Source organism: Rhagoletis pomonella, unplaced genomic scaffold (assembly GCF_013731165.1).
Source record: "Rhagoletis pomonella isolate Grant_MI unplaced genomic scaffold, Rhpom_1.0 Rhpom_scaffold_00005, whole genome shotgun sequence".
Taxonomy (NCBI): Eukaryota; Metazoa; Arthropoda; class Insecta; order Diptera; family Tephritidae; genus Rhagoletis; species Rhagoletis pomonella.
Window position 1 is genome coordinate 61,568,022 of NW_023458559.1, and position 25,846 is coordinate 61,593,867.

Below are 25,846 nucleotides of genomic sequence, written 5' to 3' on the forward strand. Positions count from 1 at the left end.
TAGAATAAATTTTATACAAAAAATAAATAAAAATAAATTAAAGTAAAAAATCAGAATTAAATAAAACAAAGTAGAATTAATTACAATAAAATATAATAAATGGTAATATAAAATTAATAAAATGTGATGAAATTAAAATGAAGGGATTTGGGAAAAAATAAAAGTAAACAATATTGGAGGTGCTAAAGAGGTAGAATAGAGCCACTATTGAGTGATTTTACAAGGATTACAATGATACATGCATACATACAGACATAGATCGCAATAAACGAAAACTTAAAAACATTTTGATATGGTCATCACCTAATAAAGCGTTCTCATTGAGCATTTTGCAACCCTTTTTTTTTACCCGATTCGGTTTGTGTCTTTGATAATCCAAACCTGCAACCAACTTACCGACAGTTAGTCTGTTCCCGTACTGCAGGATTCTATCAAAAATAGTCCGAGGTCGTTCCGTGCACATAAGTCCAGAATATTAAAAAACATCAAATATAAAGAATATATCAATGGTTAAAGTTACATTTTTTGATGTTTGTTGTTGTACGGGAACAGACTAAATGAGAATAAGAAAAAGTAAAAAAAAATTTCAAATTAAACTCTGAGTTTCTTAAACACCCCAATGTGAACACTTGACAGTTGTTCTTAAACTCAAAACATTAAACTCGAGTTAAAGGCTCAATGAAAACGCTTTATAACAAAGTATATTTTCAGCAAGTGTGTCGAAGTTTTGAAATACAAATCTTGTTTTCATTGACTACAGTCCAAAAAAATACAAATCGCTTTCAAAATTAATTTGCTACAACCCGTTTTACCAGACACGCGTCACGCCTGGCACCGGCACCGCAATCTGATGAACTCATTACCCATATTATCTTCTTTATTTCTTCCTCCTTATGTACATAGTATGTATGTTCCAATGGTAATGGATTAGCGCTCGTAAACGTAAAATTAAACGCCCGTAGATACATATTATTAGATGATTAACCAAATTGCTGCTCCACTGTCGTTTTATGCAGAATAATTGCAATTAAAGCGAAAAAGCGTTTTCTCGCCCCTCGCTCGCCTCCAAAATCGTCGCGTCAAACGTGGTTAGTTTCTTATTGCTTATGTTGTCCATTGTATTATTTATAAGAAATAATGCGATTGCTGTGCAAGCTAGTCTTACGGTCAAGCGCTCAAAAAAATTCAAAGTGCCAATTATTTTTTTGATCGTGGAGCTTGCTGCTATTAATTTTATTTTTATTTCTATTAGCCATTAATGCTGATTTTTATGTAGGAAATCAAAGTGGACAGCTCAGCGTGAAATTAAAATTGCGCGAGACGATTGCATTTTAATTTAAATTCTACTTTATTCTTGTACATATATGATTATTTTAAATTTCAAGAGATTTCAACGTCTGTGCCCATTATGAGGAACGTTGTTGAGCAGGCGGGCATTAGGAGATGTTTTTTTTATAGGTGCACATAGGTACATACTGACATATACTATGTACATATGTATGTAAGCACGAAAATATGCATGAAACCGATCAATAAATCCACAGCTAATGTTATTTGCAATTAAGTTGCCACCAAAACTAAGTATTAACTTGTGTACCAAAAAAAAAAAAGAGACAATTAGCGTAAAAAGGCGAAATACTCGTACATACTTCAAAACCATTTAGAAAACTATTATGCATCGTCATGATGGTAAACCACAAAAAAGAAATAACAATTGTTATTAAAAGTGACAATCATAAAACGACGGCTTGTGGAACAACTTCTAGCACATACACATTTATGTACATATATACATTAGGATGGTTCAAAAATACACAGAAAAATCAACTTTTTCGGAATTTTCTCGCTGCCATCCCCAGTATTGAAGATTATCGAATATAAGGAAACCCATATTTTTTATTTTGAAATCGTTTATTATTATGAAATTTTTCATATATTTTATATGGGAAAAGTACATTTTTTGAAGAATTGATAAAAAAATAATAAAAAAATATTTGTTGATCGAATAAAAATATTTTTCCTTCCATCTTCCAACAACAAAATTATGATGCAAATTTAGCTCTAAAATTTTGCTAACTATTATTCCAAAGCGTGCATGGCAAACAATTATTGGGCCACCCTAATGTAGATACGTATGTACATAAATATGTACATAATATATATTAATTGATGTATGCACTAATATAGTATATGATGTATGCATAATGTACATTAGGGTGCATCACCCTCCATAAAAAAACATTAAGTGCATCATCCTCCATAAAAAAAACATTACTATTTTTCCTTCGCAATTATATAATTTATTATATTCAAAGACTTATACCAAGATATTTCAGAAAAATGTTAAGATTTGCTTCGATTCGTTTTTTTAAATATTTTTTTTTTCAAAAAATCCCCTCAAATGTTTAAAAAAATGTATAAACGGAATCGAAATAATAAGATTTTTGGAAGAAATTCGCAATCGCTCTAGCTCACGTAAATCTTAATATTTTTACGAAATATTTTGGCGTTGGTCTTAAAATATAATAGATTTTATAATTCCACTGGAAACCCCGATACTATTTTATGTGATGCACCCTAATATAGGTACACATATCTATGTATGTGCATATGTATTTTTCGCAAATATTCATTAATAACAATTTGTACGACACATTTGAATAACTAATAAGTTTTTCGCTTTCACATTTCTGTGCTGATTTTTCGCCATTAATCAGTAAATTACTTTTTTTCGATTTAAAACATTAATAGGTGGGGCTGTTTCAGCAAAGGCATGGCATTCCATTTACAACAATTTTTTAGTTAAACTCACTTAAACTTTACCAGTTTCCCATCTGTAATAACTATATTTGAAAAGATTTCCGCAAGTGTCTTATGTTATTCATTTTTTAATTAAATAAGCGTTTGTCAAGTGGGGAGAAGAAATCCTCAACGGAAGGACTACGAATTTTTCCTACGTTCAAAAGCTCCATCGCAAAAATAAGCAGGCATAGGGACTCAGAACAGCGGTCAAGCTCCAGTTAAAAGTTCAATGCGGTTTGAAATAAAAGCTACCGTAATCAGACTTAAAAGTTTGGAAAAAAATGGTTCGAATTTTTATGACTCAACCCCAGTTTCAATAATCAATTTTAAAAGTTATCAGACTGTTAAAATTTAAAATGGCAAATTATCCGAACAGAGTATCTACGCTTTGAAATCAGCACTTTGGAGTCAGAAGTCAAATTGGCAGCTTCTACACTGAGAAGCCTGCCTTTTTGCTATCTCCCAAAAAGTCAGTACGCAAGTAGATAAAGACGTAGAATGGTAAGAAATTCCTCAGATACCACAGAACGTTTATTTTACGAGTTCTCGACTTATTCTGGGACAAGTGCCTGTGAGATTGAGGTGCTTATCCTACCGAATCTGACAGCACCTAATTCCCGAGCTCAAACGTTTTGGATAAAACGCAGTCTTACAATTCACTTACCAGGTTTGGTGGGGATCGGTGAAGGAACTACAGAGATACTGCATTTCATCGTAAATGGGCGTTGCCGCGACCATTTTAACACAATTTCATAACTGTCTTATTTTATGCCAAAATTCTACTTCGCGTACCAACTTTCAACAATTTGGATCCAGTATTTACGGAAATATCGTTGTTATTGCATATTTTGAAAATACCGTTATATGGCAGGTGGGCGTGGTTATTGTCCGATGTTGCCCCTTTTCTCAACCTGCCTTGGATAAAGGGTAACTTTCCTACCAAACTTCGTGGATATATGTGAATTTTTTCTCGAGCGTCCACACCAAATGACGACAGACATGGCTTAATCGATTTCTCTTTTCATTCTGAACATTTATGTACACATTTGGCTATATCTATCTCGATTCGTTTTCGCTGTTACAAACAACGGTTATGCGAAAAAAGTTATAATGGCCTTGTGCGCAAGTGCGCTCGGGTATTTTTTTATATGAGCGGATAAGGCTTAATGCCAGGAGCTTTCGATGAACAAATCTCTTTTTTTGACACAAATGTTAGTTTCATCATCAGCATCTTTAGTATAGCTTAACCGATTTAAATGATTCTTTTCTTGCAGTATTTTTAGTTACAAAGAGACGGTTTGGCTCGGAAAAATTACTTGCCAGTAATTTATAGATCGATTTGGTGATCTACCACACTAATATTTATTTTGAAAGCCAGTTTTTTCTGTTCGCAAAGCTCGAGAACGGCTGTACCGTGTTTTTGTTTTTGAAATACCTAATGCAGGCTTTCCAAGCATGGTTACAGGCTAAAAATAATTTCGATATATTAGGGGGATCCACTAAATAAAATGCTAACAAAAAAATTAATTGAGTTCATGAAAAAACTTATTTTTTACGATTGTTCAGATAAAAATGAACACTTTGTGCTGCATACAAAAATCTCATAAATAAAATTAAACCAAAACCCATTATAGTTAAACAAAATTGTACACCATACGTGACAAAAAATCTGAAAAACCTGTCTTAATGCAATTTGTAACTGAAAATCACCATACGCTGCGTAAATAAACAAATGACCAAACATGCAGGTGAGCACAGGAAAAAACACACACAAACAAACGTTAAATAAAACATAAATAGACAGAATGTCAAGCAATAAGGCAAGAGTAAACAAAAAAGCTGCTATTGATAAATGACCAAAGCCGCGATTAGCGCATTGAGACACTGACTGGTAATTGTGGTGCATGCAAAAAAAAAAACACAAATAATCAAGAAACCAGCGCTCCGGGGCATCGGTTAAATCAGTTTCAACAAAAGCAAGAAAACAAAGCGGCCCATTATAGCTGCTGCCAAAGTACAAAGTTGTGTAGAAAAGCGTAATAAATGTTTGATGAGGGAACAAGAAGAAAAAATCTTAAAAGCCATAAAAATCATAAAAACCAAAGAGGAAGATAAACAGCAAACTTGTGAAACCAGTTGTGGCGTGTTGCTAGTGAGTTGCGCCTGCGCAGCACAAGCTGATTGCTAACTTAGCAGGCATACAGCAGAACTGCGCTGTAGCTCCGACTGCAAGCTCATGCAATGCAGCGTTTTATTGTTATACATACATACATACGACTACATTCTACAATAGCAGTAGGTAATCAGCTGGAGCAAGGAGGGAAGACTAATTTTCGGTGACATTTAAGTTTTTGACTCACCACTTTGTTGCTCGAAATTTGGCACACGGGAATTGCACCCACACAGCTGGAGCGCCAAAGAAGAAATTAAGTTGCCTAGGAAGTGGTGAAAAGTAGTAGAATTTCACCTTAAAAATTCGATTTTATTTGTATATACATATGTATATTCTCTTCAGCTATCACAAGGCAGACAGATCCACATAAATCATGTCACAAATCATTACTGCCTAAAAGCAGCTATTAATCTACTTCGGAAGCAGTGCTTCCCGCGAGCATTTCGAATCACATAAATATACTTGAGTAAGGTGTAAATTCGAATTTTTAATTAGAACGGGAAAACCAATTTCAATTCAATCGTATTTTCTAACCGCTAGCCGCTGGAACGCCCTCACCACCACAACGCTATAAATAAAGTTATGGTCTCTCACAGACAAGTAATTTCTTTCATTTGTTTATAAAACAATAAACGCGATAACAATCAGATAAATTATTTGCACGCTTCAAATTTTCAATACATAATAAATGTTTGCGTTTTTTTGTGTTTTTGTTTTTTGTTGTAATTAATTTTTATTTTTACTGCTTTTAAGCACACATGCATGGAAGAAGCGGCCTTGAACTTCTATTTATTTTTATACAAACATAAAGTATGTATGTATATGAACATAAGTACATATCTATGTACATACATATGTATGTTACCAATGCAAGCTGTCTGAAATAGACATGGCAAAAATTAAAACAAGTAAATTTTTAGCCTTTCTAAAATTGGCTTTAATTTCTACTTAGCGCTGCCAAAACAAATGCCGCGCTAAAACGACAGGTTCGTTAAACTTTTTAATAAACCAATTTAGCTCAAAATGGGCATGCTTCTAGCTATTTCTGAAAAGCTACATAGATAATTTTTTATACGAAAAATGTATTAGAAGCTGATTTCCTGGTAAGGGAGTGCAAGATTAATTTTAAAAATATGTGCATATTTTTCCTTTTTAACATATTCTTCTTCAAACCTTATTCATATGTACATTTATGTGTACTAGTATCGCCCAGGTGTCGAAACTCGACATTTTTTCATACACTTTTGTATTTTGCTTATCACCAATATTGACGCGTTTATGCAAATTACGATTTTGATGTCCAACAACAAAAGTTATAGCGAATTTTTAAGAAAATTTAAAACCAAATTTCTTCAGTAGCTTTTGAAACTAGACCGAGAAAGGAACCTGGATGTTCATAAATAAAAGTAAAAACAATTCAGACTGTAGCTACGTTTTTCGATTATACTGGTCTGAGAGCCTCTTGGAAGGTTAAAAACAAAATTGACAATATCTACATAAACTCCGCTTTCTTTTCATCAGAATCGGTAAAGGTTAAGAAAGTACCTCGAAGGTGTACAACAAAATATTATATTTCCTTCTGTAACGGCGGTTGACACGTTAGTCAAGATTGTGCCAAAGCCCAATATTTTTATATCACTCGATTGAGCTACCAAGTTACACCAAATTCTATGTTACTATATATTCCAAAGATGACGAAAATCTGGCCATAAATAGGATTTTTTAGGATAGTCACTGCCTGCGCCACCTATCGGAAGACAAACACGCTGATACTTCTAAAAAAACTTTGCACAAAATAACAATCATTTTATGCGATCTAGAAATCTGGTAGGAAATGGTGCCGAATTTAATCATTATTTCCATTTTATATGACTAAAGATGTAGGTGGAACGATGATCTGTATGAGCTTTACAACGACATGGGCATATTGCAGCGAATTAAAATACGCGGCTCCGCTGGCGTGGCCATGGCGTTCGAATGGACACCGACGCTCCAGTTCTGAAAGTATTCAACTCGGAACCCGCTGGTGGTAGCAGAGGAAGAGGAAGGCCCCACTGAGATGGAAAAACCACAAACTCCACTACCCTATGATAAGTGGTTACACAGATAAGCAATATTAAAAGTTAGTTGGTATGGTATGGTATGGTTGGGTGCCTCTCCCCTTTTCCAAATCTACCACTCTTCGCCATAAATATGTTTTGATAGCATAAATAGCTGTGTCAAATTTCAGGACGTTAGCATAGGTTGCTCCAGAGATAAGCGATATGAGAATTTAAATTTGTATGGGCGGTGTCACGCGCCCTTTTCGAATACCTACGACTTTTCACCATAAGTACGCTATTGACAGAGTAATTAGCTGTGCCAAATCCCAGAATCATAGCATAAGCGGTTCCAGGGATACGCGATATGAGATGTTCAGTTTGTATGGGAAGTGCCACACCCTCTTTTCCAAAACCTGTCACTTTTCGCGAAAAGTAAGGTGATGAACATATGTAGCTGTGTCGAATTTCCGGACGTTAGCATAAGCGGTTCCAAAGATAAGCTATATGAGAATTTCTGTTTGTATGGGAGTTGCCACGCCCCTTATTTAATGCCTACCATTTTGCGGCGTAAGTAGGGTATTTACATTTTATGCATCCGTGCTAAGTTTCAGTGCCAAAGCGTAAATGGTTTCTGTTTTCACATTTTAGTCTCTATGTCAGATGCCACGCCCCCTACGTAACGGTATTAACATGGATGCCCTCAGAAAAGGGAGCTCAAATTTTCCTTGTGGCGTATTTATATAAAGATTTATGTACTGTTTCTCAGATATTTCATAGATTTTATTAATTGCATAAAAAATACTCCTGTAAACCAGGGACCGAGAACGCGTTCCAGTTTTGGTTTAGTTATGCACGAGAACAAAATATAATATGTCAGGAACGTTCCCACAAAAGAGCCAAACGAGAACCATAGTGTTTAGAGCAGTTTGAACGGGAACAAAATGAGAACAAACGGTTCGGGAACGGTTCCGTTGAAAACAAAATGCGAACAAAACTGTCGTAAACCTTCTCAAAAATAACAGATGAGAACGAAACCTTCGGAAACGTTTCCAATGCGAAAAAATAAGAACAATAGTATAGGGAACGTTCTGCAAGAGAACAAAACGAGAACAAAAGTTTTGAGAACTTTACTTTAAAAATGAGATGAAAACACGTTTCAGTGAGAACTAAGATTGTAAGTTCTAAGCCCGGGGAAAGCTGGGTCATTTCAACTTCCAGATCGTTTATCATCAGGATGAACTGTCTATTTATGGAACAATCTTCCATTTTCTGTGCAAGAAAAGTTCGTGTCTCAAGTCTTTCGTTGGCTTTAATTGTATAATTATTTTCCAGTTATATTTTTGATTAAATTTAATAGTCAAACATTTCAAACCAACAGAACGGAACTCACGAATAGTTCAGAGAAGATCTTTTCCCTTTCGTTCTCTGTCAGAAAGTTCCTGAGACTTAAGTTACCAACTCGTTCTGCGAGAGACTTAGACTTTTTTCCCGTTTTTTTCTTTGCTAAAACGTTCCGGAGACTTTTGTTACCCATTTTGTTCTCTTAGAAATATTACCAAAAGTTTTGTTCGCATTTTGTTCTATTTAGGAACGTTCCACATGGTTTTGTTCTTATATATTTCCCATTGAGAACGTTGTCGGCAGTTTTTTTCTAATATTGGTTTTGGTTTTGAAGCGATCTTGTGAACAAAACTGCGAGAACTGCATTTAGTTTCGATCATACCTTTTGTTCTGGGGTCCTGTTTTAAATCTTCAAAGCAGGAAGAAATGGGCAATTTTACATACTATCATTAGTATTTTTTCTGTTTTAATTTTCAGATATACAACCAGATTGGATTCAAACTGGACTATTGGGAGGTTAAATGTTTCGAAACTTTGCCTCCTGGAGCCATCGAAACCTAAATTTTGACGTCAAAAAATCACATACATGAATGTGTATCTGAACCCTGCTAGCAAAAATAACAGATATCTCTCAGATATCTTTAAGATTTCCGGCCGATACCGATCGGAGAAAGGCATGGAGAGGTTGGCTGGAAATCTTACCGACACGTGGTTTGAAATTTAGAGCTATTTGCCGACGATTCTGACGGCGTTGAGTTGGACAAAATTCACAAGTTTGTTTAATAATTTAAAAATTCTAAAAAAATAGATCCCATTGTTATTAAACTAGGCTTAAAGGTTGCGGAATAAATAAATAAATACTAATTCAATAAATCTATTAGTGCGTGTTTTTGGAAAGTTAACATTTTATATTAAAAAGTTTAAAATTTTATATATTTTATTTTATACGGTTCTGAAAATTTGTTCGATTTTTCATTCCAAAAGTGTTTTATATATGAAAGATTTCAAATAAAAAATGGTCTGAATCGTCCCATTGTTCGCAAAGTTATGGGCATTTTCAGAAATCGGTATTTCGAAAACGGCTGGACAGAGAAAGTTTAAAAATTCATGGAGACCTCTTTCAATTAGCATTTTAGGTATATGTATGTATCACAGTGAAGAAATTTAAAAAGAAAAATTAAAACTTTCATCGCTGGTCAGATTAGCTCATGAGCACTTTGTTAGAAGAAGAGCACATAAAAATTCTGAAATACATACATACATACATATGTACATATAATAGATTGTGCATACTTTTTTTGATTCATCTATTTTATGAATAGCCAGTTTCACGAAAGTAATTTAAGAGAAATATAAATTTTATTCCAATTTAATGTGAGAATAATAAAAATCATTTTTCCCTTAAATTGCTGTTGCGGCTTACTTAAACTGGAAAATGCTAGAAAATTTCAAAGTTTGGACTAAAGCGTTTCCAAAAAATTAATATGTATGTATATGTATGTAACTTAAATACCTAAACTTCTCTTTTTACACTTACAAATAACAAACACTTGATTTCAGTTTGGATGTCGATCTTTTATTATTATTTTTTCTTTCTTTTTTGTTTTTCGATTTTTTTGTGTTTTTTTTTTCAGTTTTATACAAAAAAAAAATGAACACAAAACATATCACAGTTTCTTATCACAATTTATCATAAATCTAAATTTGCCTCGAACAGCAAAAATTTGCTCAGTAATAGAATTTAAATAAATTAAAATAGATTACTGCTAGCATTTTTTGTTGTTTTTCTAGCTTTTAGATCTATGACAAATACACATAAAATATCACAGACAGCCAACTTGCTTACATACTAGCTTTTTTTCTTAAAAAAAAAAAAAACATAGCAATTACAGCAAATGGTTGCAATTGTGTATTTGTGTGGCCAAAGGTCACCACAATCACTTAATGAGAGAGAATATCACTGTTGAACCTGAGTGCCTGTAGAGCAGAGTGTTGTTGGGTGGAGCAGTTGGGGACGTGTGAAGGGCGACCTGTAAGTAGAGAAATAAAAGCAAGAGAAAAAGTTAGCTTATTGATATGCTCTTATTAACGTACTTCAAAAATATGAGAAGGTTATTGATTCGTCGGAATATTTTTTTTATGAATGTTACGGCATAACTTGGGACCACGATAACCCATTTGAAAGATAGTAGCTCAGAGATGGTCCCATACTAATTTGGTTTAAATCTGATCATTGGATCATGAAGTAATTAACAGTACTCTTAAATTTTTATACGAGGATTGAAGTCGGTTTTGTTTTTTGTTTAATGTTTAATAAACTATTACATTTACTACATACACTATTCACGAATATTTTCATGAGCAATTTTTCGCATTAATTATTTAGGGAAATATATGTAGTTCATTCTATAATATAAACCATATAAATCAAAGTTTCACACCTTATATAAAATTCACAAATTTAAAAAAAAAATGTATCAAAATTTTTATTCAGAGCTTCTAACAAATTTTCAAGTACCTATGCAGTTTTGCAGCCGATTCAATTTTAGTCAAATGAAGCGCAAGTTTCAAACGGATTTTTGCACATAAGCATGACGCTATTTTTTAATTGGTTGATGGTTGAATGGGCTACAAAACTGCGTACTCAGAAACTTTCTAGAAACTCTGAATAAAAAGTTGAACATTTTTATGAAAATTTTTTGAATTTTTGTAAACTTTATATAGAGTGTGAAACTTTGATTTATATTGTTTAAATTATAAAATGAACTATGTTTTCATAAATTATTAATGCGGAAAATGTTCATGAAAATAATTGTGAATGTTATATTAGAACAAGGTGTACACTTTCATCTGCCGCCTAGTGCATGTATGAATGTATAATTATTGAGCAAACATTAATATTTCTTCACTTTATTGTGCCATTTTAAGAATGGAATTTTTTTTTTAATAATTGTGGATCTAGTTTGAATTTATTCATATACATCATATTCATTTGCTTTGAATTTACTTCGTAAAAATTCATTTAATTAAAATTCCCTGATATGTACGTAAAATTATATTATTGGTTTATATTTTCCTTTGAATTAATTTAAATCGATCTTTAATTTATTTATTTTTTATTTTAAGTTTGTTTATTTTTTTTATTATTAGTACCTATTTTATTAATATTATCTCATTTTACTTTAATTTATTTTATTTTTTGGTTTATTTCATTCTATTTTTTCGTTTTATTTTTTAAATTATTAATTTTTGTCTTTATGTTTGCAAATTTTTCACTCCGTTTTTATTTTAATATTTTTCTTTCATTTTTATTACTTTTACATTGTCTTTTAATTCTTATTTTTTATTTAATTTATTTTACTTGAATCATTTCAAATTTTATATTTCAGAATCTATTTCCATTTCTTCAAATGAAATCGATTAATATGTATACATAATACACGCACATCGGTACTACGCACACACGGAAGTTAAAAACAATTCACCATTAAAATGCTTACCGTCTCTGTGACTTGGCCGTTGCCCAACTGTCCCCATTGTCGCCACCACCGTTACTGTCGCCTGCCATGTAATTCCACCTCGCAAGCTCCAGCTCTTCCGCTCACATACCTTACACAAGGACACAACTTGTGCTTAGCGACATAAATCAAAGAAAATTTTAGGAAAATCTCTTCCAACCGTATAAGTTGGAAATGTATTAGAGATAAAAAAATATCACAGCTATTTCGTAAAAAGTTATCAACGTTTCAACGTGGTAACTTTAAGAAAATTTTGATCGACTTGTACTAAATATCAAAAAATTTCGACGTTTTATATTCGTTTTCGTTCGCTGTAGTACTTTAAAATGAATTTACGCAATTTGCCAAATTGTTCAGCACAATTTTACGTAAATTGTTTTCCCCCCAAGCTGAATTGCTCATCGCTGAACAACCCAGCACCTTCTGCTTTTCCCATTTTCGTTGTACACTGATGCGGTGCTATATATCGACTAAACCAAAAGTGTACAAAATTTTCACAGCTACTCATAAATATTGTATTTTTATAGCAGAGGCTCCTCTATCCGCATACTTGCGCACAAACAAAAACACATAAATGAAAGTAAATACTATATAGTATTTACTAAATTTGCTTTCAGCTGTTCGCTCATTGCTTACGACAAGCAAATTTTCTTTCACTCAAATGAAGCAAAGCGCTCAAATTGAGTGTAGAATTTACAAAACAAACAAAAAAAAACACATTTAAATTGAGTAGTAAAATTTATAGAAATTTTGTGTTGTATACAAATTCTCTACACTGAGTCGAAAATAAAGGAACGAAGAGCCAAAGCACAAGTGAATTTCGCTCTTGAATTGAGTACAGCTGCAGCTCTTTGGCTCAATATGTATGAGCGCACTCACAGGGCCAAGTGCCAAGGAAGAACGGGTTTCGATGCAGCTCCTATTTATTTACTTGCTATATACTTTGCACATGCATGCATACATATGTATATATACCATGGCACATATAAAAAAAATGTAATGTTCCGAGCCGGTCTGTGTGCGCTAAACAGCTGTTTTATGCCCAATAAATACAGCAACGTGCCCCTTTTCTGTACAACGAGCAGCCAACGAGAAGAGAGTCGCACAAAGCGCCCACAAACCCATTGCAAAACTGACAGAGAAGTGCATACATATTTATGCATATATATCTACATATTTTTGCTTCGTTTGACAAGGGTAAAAATAAATTCTTTTTTTTCTGATTTTTTTTTGTTTTCAAACAAAGCCTTTATTAATTCCTCTATATATACAAGTTTATAATTACACGCACACAAAACAATGAATACCCAGTTTGACTCAGGTATTGTCAGCATTCTGCTCACTTTTCAATTGCTTTTTATACACCTTAACCTTTTCGAAAACATGTGAGATTATAAATAGTTTAGTATCCTCCTGTTCTTCCTCCGGTAGTTCGGCTAGCTTGCCACCGATTAATCGATAGAATGCCTCATTTTTATTATCTGCCGTTAAAGTCGTCGCGCTTTGCTTCAAAAGCTCTTCCGTATTTTTCGTAAAAGTTGCTAAACTTTCTTTCAACTCATTGAATTTTTGCTGTAGCACTTCAGGTGCCTCAGTTGTAGGAGTAGGTTCCGGTTGCAAGGTCTCAATTGTGGCTATTTCAATTGGTAATGTATCACTGCAATTATCTTCGTATTCAAAGGACGGCAGCGACATGAGCGACTCGTCGATCATACATTCAGGCTCGGATTTTTTAACTACGAAATCGTACGTATTCCTGGGAGAAATCATAAAAACAAAAACATGAATGTACATATGAAAAATAACCACTCTATTTATTTATTACGTTCTGGGTTGTATGTAAGGATTTAGAAACGCTAGCTGCTCGTACATTGCCCAACGATTTTCAAACTTGCTAAGTTTTTTGTTTCCAGCTTTCTTGGCCATTAATTTGACATAACGATCTCTAAGTACACGCCAACGCTGGTAGCATTCATCAGCTGCGAGCATAAATTTACAGTTACTTATTATATATAAAAATGATTGTTAAAGTCTTAAATAAACATAACATAAATATTTCACCTACCCGATAACTCCATAACATCAGCAATCTCTGCCCAGGCTCTTTGGCGCAACTTCGAATCCCGGTAGCCCGCTTGACCTTTCGCGTAGAAAAATGGCCGCTTACGTACTTCCTCTATTAATTTGTTATCCATATCCTTGGTTGACACTTAGCTACAAATTTATATTATAGTATACCTAAATTTGTACTACTTAAAAATCTTAAATCACACACACATACTACCGCTTTTCTCTATAAAAATAAAAAAACCTCCACCATCTCCAGCGATAAAACACGCACGTTCTAACTCAGCCACGTTTTAGGAACAACTAATATTTATTGTATCTATTCCGTTTTCATGCGTTTCATGCGCTCTCAAGCCGCATCGTGAAAAATAAAGCAGGCAGTTACATATGCGTCACAAAATTAGTGCCGCATTAAAACGCACTCAATTACTTGTATATAATCTCTAGTAGTGCTCTCGTTGACGATTCTCGCTCTCTTTTGTGCAGAAATCAAGAAGTTTTTATGCTTTTATTTTAAGTTTCATGGGGTGGCTTCCGGGCAAGTTGTGGCGATACGAACCTCTTTCCATAGCTACATATATATATGTATGTATGTATACATACTTCAAATAGATACATTGCATAGCTGTGTGTAGTTAACATAGGCAATTTCGCAATCCGCCTTCATACTCCTCAAAGTCTGCACATCTGATCCCTCAATTGGTAATACATATACTCCGGTATATGCATATATATGTATGCGTCTATATCTTATCGCTTCGTATATGCTCAGCTGTTGAGCAGCTTTGGACTTTATTTCCTTTTGGTATAACATTTAACCTTTGTTTTACCGCATTTAGGATTATGTCTTTTGATTTCTGGATCTTTGTTTGTTTGTTTTCGAAAATCGAAATGGGACCAACGAATGGGAAATGAATTTTAAAGGTCGAGGGATGGCAAACAAGGTGGTGCTACCAGTGCAGATATACATACATACTTTGTATGAAAATAAAATTATAGTTTAAAAAACTAAATCCTCCCTATTATAATTGCCATTCGTACTGTCATGAGGTATGTAACTTGAGAATAGAAATCGCTGCATCTTTTAGGCGCATCAATATTACATAGTTACATCCCGAGCTAATAAAAGGAAGGTAAAAACGTAAGTGCGCCTGGACCACACTGGAGAAGTGAAACTTACGTTACATACATATCTATTTTCATATGTACATACATACATACATCTGCTTTTGCTTAAGGTTATATTTTTTGTCTTTTTTCTATCTACATAGATCCCTACCTCTACCCCTATAACAAAATCGATAAATATCGATCACAAAATCGATAAATATCGATAACGAAATTGATAAATATCGATAACAAAATCGATAAATATCGATAACAAAAACGATAAAAATATCCATAACAAAGTCGATAAATATCGATAACAAAATCGGTAAATATCGATAACAAAATTTATAAATATCGCAAACGAAATCGATAAATATCGATAACGGAATCGATAAATATCGATAACAAAATTGATAAAAATATCGATAAAAAATCGATAAAAAATAAATAAATAAAATATCGATTACAAACTCCATAAATCGATAAATATCGATAACAAAACCGATAAAAATATCGGTTATTTTATCGATAAGTCTCCAGAATCACGAAAATCTCTAAAATCCCAAAATAATTCCCAGATTGAGTCTGTGTCTCTCTATATCCTTTCCTCTTTAGTTACCTTTATTTTAATCTTTCTTCCCCTGTCTTCATCTTTACTTTTATGTTTATCATTTTCTTCATATACATACTCCCCTTCCCCTTTGCTTTTATATATATAAGTAAAGTGTTTAAATTTACCTTGGTCTTCATTTTTGCCTTTATCTCTACGCATCTTTGTTTTTGGTTTTATTTTTACTTTTGCCTTTATCCTTTTCTTTATTTATGTACGTAGTCACCTTTACTTTCATTCGTGTATTGGTCTTTTTCTATTCTCTAACCTTTAATTAGCAAATTTTTGTTAAATTAATACCATATGCATACACACAATAAGCACTTATTTCAGCCCCAACCATTTCCGTTGCACCATTTCCATCGCATCATTTCCGTGTGCAATTTCCATTGAATTTGCCAATTTACTCCCAACCAACCAACCGCCGCTAAAGAAGTTTCACCACAAAAATCCATAACACTGTCAACAAAAAAAAAATGCCAAAAATTAGTCTTACCGACTTAAAACTGTACTTTATTATACTAAAAATTAACGACTTTTTTAAACAAATTTTACGGGGTAAAAATCTCGAAAAAATTATCCTACAAATATGTTATGCTACTATAAGGATACTGTTTCAGGGAAGTGTGGAAAAAATTTGCAAAATTTGTCCCGTATTCGACTTTTATAAATATGGTCACCGTACATATACATACATATGTACATAAGTATGTACATAAGTATGTACATATTTTACGATTGCCCGACTGCTGCTACTCTGTAATTGCTGTGAGGAGATGAATACAGCAAAGGTCATGAATAAATTGCCATTCTGAAATGAGATTTGTTTCCTTGATTTTGCCTCAGCGCATTTGTTATACGCATTCCGTCTCACCTGCTCCTCCGCTCCATACCTGCAAGGGCGTTCGTCGTCAAATATAGTATGCGCTGTTGGTGTGTCACTGTGTACAAGCTGGAAGCGCCTCCTTATCCAAATTGCTATTTTTGTACAAATTCAAAAGAGCGGAGATATTAACCAGCACTCTGTGAGTAGCAGTTATAGTGCTTATCATGGCTATACGACACTCACATATTGGATTTTATTATTTTTTAATTTTGGTTATTTGTGGTTCCACTTTTCATCGACTTTTTTCCTTTTCCGGATCGGTTTTTGGCTGGCTGGTTAAAAATGATCATTCTTAAACAAAAGCCATGTATATATGTAAATTCAAGTTTCAATCTTTGTGCGATGGCTTCCTCAAGTGGGCCCTGAATTTACCAAGATTAATATTTTTCAATGATACAAAACTCGGCGCTGCCTGAAAAATCATTGAAAAATTTTAATCTTGGTAAATTCGGGGCCCACTTGAGGAAGCCTTACCCAATATGAAATAAAATCAAAATTTAGAGATTTTTTATTAGATTCTTTAGAAATATTTTGGATATGCAGGTTTGTAGCCCATACAATTCATATAAAAAATCACACTTTGTATGGAAGAAAATGACGGACATCGTCAAAAAAAAAATCAAAATTCAACGGTAAGTACCAGCCACTTCAAACTTGCATTTTGTTATACTAAAATTAAATGGGCTACAAAAATGCATACTCAAAATATTTCTAAGAAACCGAATTAAAAAGTTTGAAATTTTTACGTAAGTTTGTTGATTTTTTTTTAATATTGCACAAACTTTGTAACTTGGATTTATACGGTTTTTGAGAATGAGTGCACTATTTTCTTATAAAAAAATAACCAAAATTAAAAAATAAATAGTCAATATGTGAGTGTCGCATAGTTATGATAAGCACTATAATATAATTTACTCTTGTTTCTTTTTTTGTCTACTTTTTAAATGATTGTAGACGTTAAATTTAGCTAGGCTTTTGTGCTGTAACTATGTCGATTTGGCTGATGTAATATCTTATATTTTCAACGGACATTTAGACTGCTAATGATAAGTCTCATGCAATTGCAATTACCACCCACTGAAATGCTTAAGATTCACACTCCCCTAATCATAACTACACATGTAAGTATGTAGACACATTAGAGTGGTCTTGGTCGAAGATATCACAGATAAATTTTGGTCCTGATTGGAGACGGTTAAAGGCTGAATCAGTAGTGCCATACCATAGCCATAACCATCAAAACAGCAATTAAATGTTCCGATAAAACGAACGCGAAGTTCTGTACATGATTATTGGTGTCATACTACAACGCCAGAGCCATAACCATAACCGTAGGTATCTATTTAATTTTAGTTTTTCACCATAACCGTAAGCAGCCGTAAAGTATTTTGCTACGTTATCGCTAAGGCGCGTTATGGTTATGCCCCCTCTATTTTGGCCTTAAGGCGTGACCGTGGTATTACCGATTGAGGGGTTGAAAATAAAACTATCGCTAACTATCGCTCATTTGATTTTTTAAAGGCCACCCTAATGTATGTACATGCATAACTAATGTTTGCAGCCTGCTACATAGAAATGTATGTAAGTTCGTTTTTCTTATATATTTAGCGATAATTCTTAGAACTTTCAGCAAAAATAATAATACATTAATAATTTTCTAAGTGGAAATATATAACAAAATATTGCCAATAATTAACAATAAAAACCACATTTTCAGGAAATATTTGAATAGTTTTATTTTTCACAATTTTATTTGCTTGATATCGATATCGTTGTTTATTGATTTTACTCAAAAATGATATTCACTTTATGATCAGTTGCTTGATTTTTCTTTACTTCTGATAATTTTCTAATTATGAATGATACGTACATTTTGTTTGGATTAGTTGTATGCATGTATTATGTCATATGCTTTGATTAGTTGATGCTTGATTTTTCGCTGCAATATATGTTTCTGTATGGATAACAAATTTATTGCTGTAATTTTAATTTTTGGATTCAACAAACAATCCAATCGCCCTAAACTTATGCTTCTTTTTACATAAGAAATTTTTGGATTTTTCAATAAGGACTTGATAACTTGAATCCTTTATTGCTAACACACCCTTAAACCAAACACTGAACTGCCAACATCAACGCTTTCAGTGAATATGAAATTTTCATCATGTTGAAGAACACCGAACGTTTCTCGAATCTAATTTCAGAGTTTTCATGAACAACACATTTCATGCCGATCAAAATTCTTATTCAAATTCTATTTATTCCATACGTTTGCATGGAAGCCCAGTTCTCAAATTACTTTTCGCAAACACATCAATACTAAACTAAATTATTTCAAAATTTCTATATTTCAAGTAGCAATGGAGTTCTAAGATTAGCCACGCTAAGTTTTCACAGTTTTGAAAGTTGAAAAACAAAGATCTGAGTCTAAAAATATGCAACATCCAGAGAACACACGTGCTCTTTCACACTGCCGAAATTCATCAGTTTCATATTAAATATTGAACTTTTTCTTTTGCCTATTTTTAGGTGCACTTAGTTTAGTATTTTTTGAAAGAACCAACACGACAAAAGCCATGAAGTTTATAAAAAAGAATAAAAAACGTATGTATAGTATGCACCATGATAAAAAAAAGGAAGGTAGAACCGCTGAGAGGAATTTTTCAAGCAATTTAATTTTAAAATTTTACACACACATTCTCATTTTCAATCTCAAACAACAACAACTTTGAACAATTCCTTTTTTTACTCTCAATTTTATACGATTTTAAAATGTTGGCAAACTTCAAAAAAAAAAACCATGGCCGACGCATTGAGAGAACGGTTTTACCTTACTATGCTTTTATCATGGTATGCACGTAGTTACTCAAACAAGTGCGAACATGTTGATTTTTAAACGACTTCAAAAAGAGGAGGATATTAATTCCTTTGGACCACGTTAACCGATTTCTATAATTATTATTTTTTTTCCGCGATGATCCCATACTAACTTGGTTTAGATCCGATCATTGGATCATGAAGAAATTAACAGTACTCTCAAATATGGGAATTAAAGTCGGTTTTGTTTTTTGCTTAAAAATTACTTGCTTTATACATATATTCAGAATGTACTTCAAGCAAGGTACATTGAACAGGTAGTATCAGTAGAGCAGCTGATTTGATTTATTTTCAAATTATTTGGACTCGAAAATGTCAAACATTTTTAATTTTTTCTCACAAAAATTCTGAATTGTTAAAATCCATTTGCATGTGAAACCTTTTTCCATACAAAACAAGCGATTGAATAGCAGCTTTTGGAACGTTCGCCCAACTCAGCAGCACAACCGCTGATTACTGGGCCTTGCAAAGGATGGATCAATGCTTCGTGAAGCAAACAAATTTACTAGGAAAGAAAGTTGCATAAATTTTTATTTTTTCCAATTTCAATTTTTTATTTTTTATAATTTTTTGTATTTCACATGGCACGCTTTGATTTAGAAGAAAAAATTCAGAACAGTTTTTGACACTTTCGATACCAGAAGCAACAACAAAATACACGCAAATGTTATTTTTGCTCTACTGATACTACCTGTTTAATGTGCCTTGACTTCAAGCTACAATTTTGTTGTTTTTATATAAAGATATTGGGGCCATATGAATAAAAGCTAAGCGATTGCTTTTTATTAAAAATGCAGACCTTTTACTCGATTTATTCAAAGTAAATTTAAGTAAAAGGTCTGAGTTGTTATTCATACGGCCCAGTGTTTATACTTTTTTTTTGTTTTTTTTTTTGCTGACGGCTTTTTGCCCTTTTTTGCATAAAAACACCCAGAAGATAATTTACGATGGCCTTCATAAGTGAAGACATTCTAAAATGCTTACCAAAGAAGCACTTAAAAAATGCTTCCCTGCATGCCTTCTAGGCGGGCTTGTCCTATTTATAATTTACATGAATGTATAAGTTTGTATTATTTACCATTGCAAATGAATTTCAATATACATTTTGAGTAGCAATAAACCATATTTGATATAAGCCTAAAGCCGCTATTTTAAAAATGTGCGATTTTTATGAATTAAGGAAGCAACTTTAAAAAAACTCCTACAAAACCCCCTTGGAAAGGATTCTATGGGTAGCGAAAGCAGAAACCCCTCAATTTGTGTCACTCCATACCAAAAAGAAAGGAGAAAGGAATGTAGAGTGGAAGGCTTCTTCACTCTCAGTAAGGGATTTTAACTCCTTAAATTATATACTGGGCATGAATTTCTTATGGAATAAAATGTCGAAGACCGTTCGCAAAAAAAATTACAATAATACACTTGCTATACCTATATTAAAATAAACATATTAAAAATCAACTCCATAAAGCTTGCGCTTTATTGTTCTTAAAAACTGCACATTCAAAAATTTTATAAAAATTTCTATTAAAAAGTTAAAAATTCTGACAAAAGCTTGTTGAATTTTTCTATATTGTTTATAAGTTTATTTTTGGTTAAAGCATAAACAATATGTTTGTAAAAAAAAAATTTAAATTGGATTGATGATTTAAAAGAATCAACATGTGAACACTTGTGTGAGTCGCCATATATGAGCGAATCTCTCGAGTTTATTCTTTAAGTGTCACTAAAAAAACGCTTAAACATGCTTCTTTCATTTATTTCAATCAATGGAGTTTCAGAAATAAGTACAAAAAAAAATCAAGTACAGTTTTAGCCCTTAAACGTTTATTTATGCGAAGACGTCCCGAAATTACTCATGTTTTCATTGTCACGCGAAAAAGTCATAATTGTAGTTTTTAATAACTTTAAGAAGTCTTCAAATAGAATGTTCATGTTAGAGGCAATGAAAGTGTGGGCATCAAATACAATATATCTGTGAAGTTCCAAGAGTGTGCCACCAAATTAAAAAATATGACAGCATGCAGAATATCCATGGTACAATAAAAACAGGTAGAAGCCAAATTGACATCAAACCTACAAAAGTCAAAGTTTTCGGGAGAGTAAAAATAAAAATGAGCGTGTGTAAGGAAAAATAAAAAAATACATTTCACTGGTTGACGTTTTTAAGTATATTTGAAGTTTATTCTTATTTATTTATTTTCTTTAGTTAAAATTTGATAAAACGTGTATGTTGTTTTCTGTTTTTGTTTTATGAGTTGCAGTGTTGTTGGAGGGACTTTTCGGCATAAGGGTCATAGGAACAGCACTTGGCTTCAAACGTGCCTTTCCTGTACCTCCCGGTGTATTTGTGGAATCTACTTCTTTAAAATGTTTAACGCACAGCAAGGCATTTCACTGCAGCTCTGCCCACAGCTGCTTTCGCAACGTTCCTTACGCGAAGGACATTGAGGCACGTTAAAAAATTAGTGGTATCTGCCTTATATTTAACACCACATCCCAGCAAACACAGTCTCTAACGTTACAGAAATTTGGATTTCTACATTAGATAACTAGGGTAATTCTCTAATCGTTCTCGAGTCGATGACGAAGTTAGATAATTACATTAGAATTCGATTCGAGAACGATTAGAGCAACAACGCAAATTTAAATAAATGTAAATAAGCAATATTCCAAATGAATTACTCATAAATTATTTTTAAGTTCAAATAATTCATTATTATTTTATTGCAAATACATTTAATACAAATTTTACAAACAAAGCAAGGTAAAACAGCAGTTTGAAATTCACACTCGAATCCCATTAGAGATCAACATTGGAATACGATTAGGGAATCAATATTTTCTCGAGTCGAGAACTATGTCCCATTTTTGTTGAGATCGTTATGATTCTCGATAGTTTTTCGAGTCGTTCTTTAACGTTTGAGGTTGGAGAATGTGGCTAGTCCTCCAATCATTCTCTAATCGAGAACTAACCTCAATGTTTGCCGGGATAAAACACAACGCTTCAGGTGTTGCATTTTTAACACATACACTAAGTATAAACCGCACAACACTACAAAAATTCAAATGCAAATTAAAATTTGTTATTAACGAACATTCAAAAAAAAAAACAACGATATGGCATTCAAAGCGTAACGAAATATAGGAAATAAAATAAAATCAAGTTGAAGTTTAAAGGTTTGGTTCTCATGAGAGCAACGTCATTTTGGCTTCTACCTGTATTTATGTGCCTTGCAGAATATCTGTCGGAGCTATTTTGTAATTTTTGAAATTTAACAATTTTAAAAGTTTAAGATACTTCAAAATGTTAACATTAACTGGCTAACCAGAATGTAGTACCACAGCCACAAGCTATTGCGCTAGCTACATCAGTAATAATACACCACAACCACAGCTACATGATGTGGGCACTTTAGAGCGTTTAGAATTTAACTTTTTACAGCTCTTGCTACATACTACAGCCTCACCATTCACACGTTTTTGTCGAAGAATGTAACCGCTCGTGTGTTTTGCTCATATATGTGTGTATGCCTTATTTATTCCTGGTCGCAGTACATTCCTCAACTGAAAATCAATCGCATGCCTTATTCATAAGAGTGATAAGGTCTTAAAATGTTTTGAAAATATTTTTCTTAACAATTGTATTGAGTTTGAGGCCGCTTTTTAATGAAATTTGTGATGGAAAAACAATAATAATTCCACAACATTTTCGTTAAAAACGACCTCATGCTCACTAAAGCTGTTGAATATAATTGTTATTAGGCCAAAAATAACAATGATATTTTTTTCTTTTAAAAGAATTTATGCCTTAAGAGGTTGTAGATTTTAATTTTAAAAACCACAGTAGATAATATGTAACGGGCTCAGCATATGTCAATTACGGTTAATTTCTTGGGTTATTTTTTCCTTTTTTAAACTTTTTCCTTGACACAATTTGATATTTTTAGATGTACTCATAGGTATGTAGTATGTATGTATAAATGTATGCGTTTATTTATGATTATTAAAATCTAGCAGCACAAATTTATAATCTTTAGCAATATTTTTATTTCATTTTGCAATTTTTTTTCACAATACGTATTTCCATAGTTCATTTGGCATTTTACAATTCATGTACATAATTTGTAGTTATTGTATTTAACAGCTAAATTTGTATGTAATAAATGTTGTATTAATTTTTTGAATAAACTTTAGTTTTCCACTAACACATGCTTGTTGGCTTGAGTCGATACTAATTAGCATGCTTTAGAAAATATATAAGTTTACAGGAGTACAGCACGCATGCTGTTCCGTAGTATATTTTTTTTTCTGTGTAATCATATCTAACAGTCGTAAACTTAATTAGTGTGGCTTGTTTATTTAGTTGTTGTGTAAAGAACTTAAAAAAGCAATTCAGAAAAGATATATATATATATATACATATATATTTTTTTATAAAACTTGAATAGAACTATACATATATTTTTTCATTTAAAATGCGGAAAATATATTTGCAGTTTTTTAACATACGCATACGGACATACGCATGTACATATATATTTTTTGGAGACGGTTCGCAATTATTTTGCGGCTGGCAATTATGTATGACAGTTTTTTCGGTTAATCGGCAGTCAAGCAAATAATTTTCCAATCATTTTCTTGAATTAAATTACTTAAACCTTTTAATATTTTTGACTTTGCTAAATAACAGCGGGCCGTAGGTGTGTGTGGCTGCAAGAGGGCGGTCTAAGCGCATGTCATGTCAGCAGCAAAGAGATCAATGACGGATTTTTGCAAAGAAAAATGGACTTTTTAGTTTTCGGTTGCCTTTTGTTTGTTTGGCTGTCTGACACGACTGGACGCATGCACATATGTACATATACGTATGTATGTATTCAGAATATGTACATTTACAATATGCGGCAGAAATGGTTTTGCGTTGCAAGCCACTCACCCATATTTTACCAACACCATAAATTAAATGTTTTAGATATTTTTATGTTTATCAACTTTAAAGCTACTTGCATGGACTTACACACTACATATGTACATATGTATATGTAAGTTCCTGTTTAGTTTTTGTTTGTATATGCGTGGTGTATGTATGTATGTATGAAAATAATGAAAATTAAATATACTTTCTCTCGAGGAAAATTGCCAACATATACAGAGTGTTTGCGGAAGTATGTAATATTGCAGAAGACTTTTTACACAGATATTAAATTTATAAAAAGGCACTTTAAATCATTTAAATAACCTGAGGAAAATAATATCCGAGTTATGTCTAATTTCTGGCCAATAAGTTTCATTTGCCTGTAAAATTTCCGAGTTGCAGAAATAAAAAAAATCGCTACCTCAAATAGAGATCGCCAAGTAAGTGAGTGAATAACAGGTGTGCCTAAAAATATGCAACGACTCCGTATGTATTGGAACTCTTTTTTTGTTGCACATTTTTAAGCACAGACGAGACGTTTTCTAGAATTAAATTGCCGGCTTCAATAGTTAGAAAGGCTGGAAAAATTAACGTTTCATTGTTATTCATGCTCAGACGTAAATATTTGTTCAAATTTCGAAATTTGTAACCGTTGAAAATCTCTATTGCAGAGCTTTGGCAAATGGAAGACCCATTGGAAATTGATCAGGACGCGTGCTGAGTCGATTTAGCCATACCCGCCTGTCTGTTGAACGTGCCGGGCCTTCTAGTTTTAGGGATATCCGCTGAAATTGTTGTATTATTGTATGAATCATTTGATGGAACCGAAAAGATTAGCTCCCATACAACTGATTGCTCAGACAAAAGAGTTTGCAATGGAAATCCTTCAATTAGACAGCTAACACCGTAAAGCTATTGTTAGCAACAGAAAATCATCAAGATCTGTGCTCTTTTTGTGATAAACTTCTTTATTTTAGTAGTTAAGGTACTTTGAAAGCGCAATAGTTTTAAGTGAGATTTTCTAATGTTGATGAAAGATATGAACGCTTCGGCATAGCCAAAGACAGCACTGTCTTTAATTGTTATAAAGTAAATAGTTTTCTAAGCTTGAGACCTTTTTGCAAACAAACTCCAGCAAACAGTCTGCAAACATGAAATCGTGAAAGTGGCTTAAAAAGCTTTTTCTTTTAGCGCTACATGTTCACATACGTTTTTATTAATTTATTTTTTATTATATAACACTAAAGCAACGACTTATGAAAATTATTATTACAGCGCCTATACAATAGATAATGTAAAAAATACATAGTATAGTGTTGTATTAGTATGTTTGCAAACATATGCATTTCTATTACTACAAAACAAACATATATACATACATTTGCATAAATATGTATGTACGTGTTTCCTTGTTAAACAAAATCGCTATGCATCATACATGCTCAATCATAGTGGGTATATTTTTTTGTATAATTAGTTAGTATATCATTAAAAGCAGCATAACTTAA

The 25,846-nt window shown here is 32.7% G+C and overlaps 2 protein-coding genes across 3 annotated transcripts in view; both read right to left on the reverse strand.

Annotated features, from left to right (window-relative positions):
• Positions 1-14,394, reverse strand: part of LOC118739324 (transcription factor Adf-1-like) — a 30,374-nt gene extending 15,980 nt beyond the window's left edge. The window contains exon 1 of the mRNA XM_036470582.1: positions 14,158-14,394. The gene's annotated coding sequence lies outside the window, so the exon portion shown is untranslated. The remainder of the gene's footprint in view (positions 1-14,157) is intronic.
• LOC118739326 lies at positions 13,102-14,238 on the reverse strand. 2 transcript variants are annotated; one of them, XM_036470584.1, is made up of 4 exons: positions 14,152-14,238; positions 13,942-14,090; positions 13,702-13,855; positions 13,102-13,632 (listed from the first exon to the last, which is right to left on the reverse strand). In XM_036470584.1, exons 2-4 carry the CDS (start codon positions 14,069-14,071, stop codon positions 13,194-13,196), a joined length of 723 nt encoding a protein of 240 aa, XP_036326477.1. In that variant the 5' UTR covers positions 14,072-14,090; positions 14,152-14,238; the 3' UTR covers positions 13,102-13,193. The 2 variants fall into 2 exon arrangements, with proteins under 2 accessions (XP_036326477.1, XP_036326476.1); XM_036470583.1 differs by lacking the exon at positions 14,152-14,238 and having other exon boundaries at positions 13,942-14,133.
• Positions 14,395-25,846: the final 11,452 nt, after the last annotated feature.

Coding starts and splice junctions, on each gene's coding strand:
- LOC118739326 (XM_036470584.1), bottom strand. CDS start 14,071: ATGGATAACAAATTAATAGAGGAAGTACGTAAGCGGCCATTTTTCTAC. Junction 13,856..13,941: donor TGATGTTATGGAGTTATCGG/GTAGGTGAAATA, acceptor TTATGCTCGCAG/CTGATGAATGCTACCAGCGT. Junction 13,633..13,701: donor CCTTACATACAACCCAGAAC/GTAATAAATAAA, acceptor GATTTCTCCCAG/GAATACGTACGATTTCGTAG.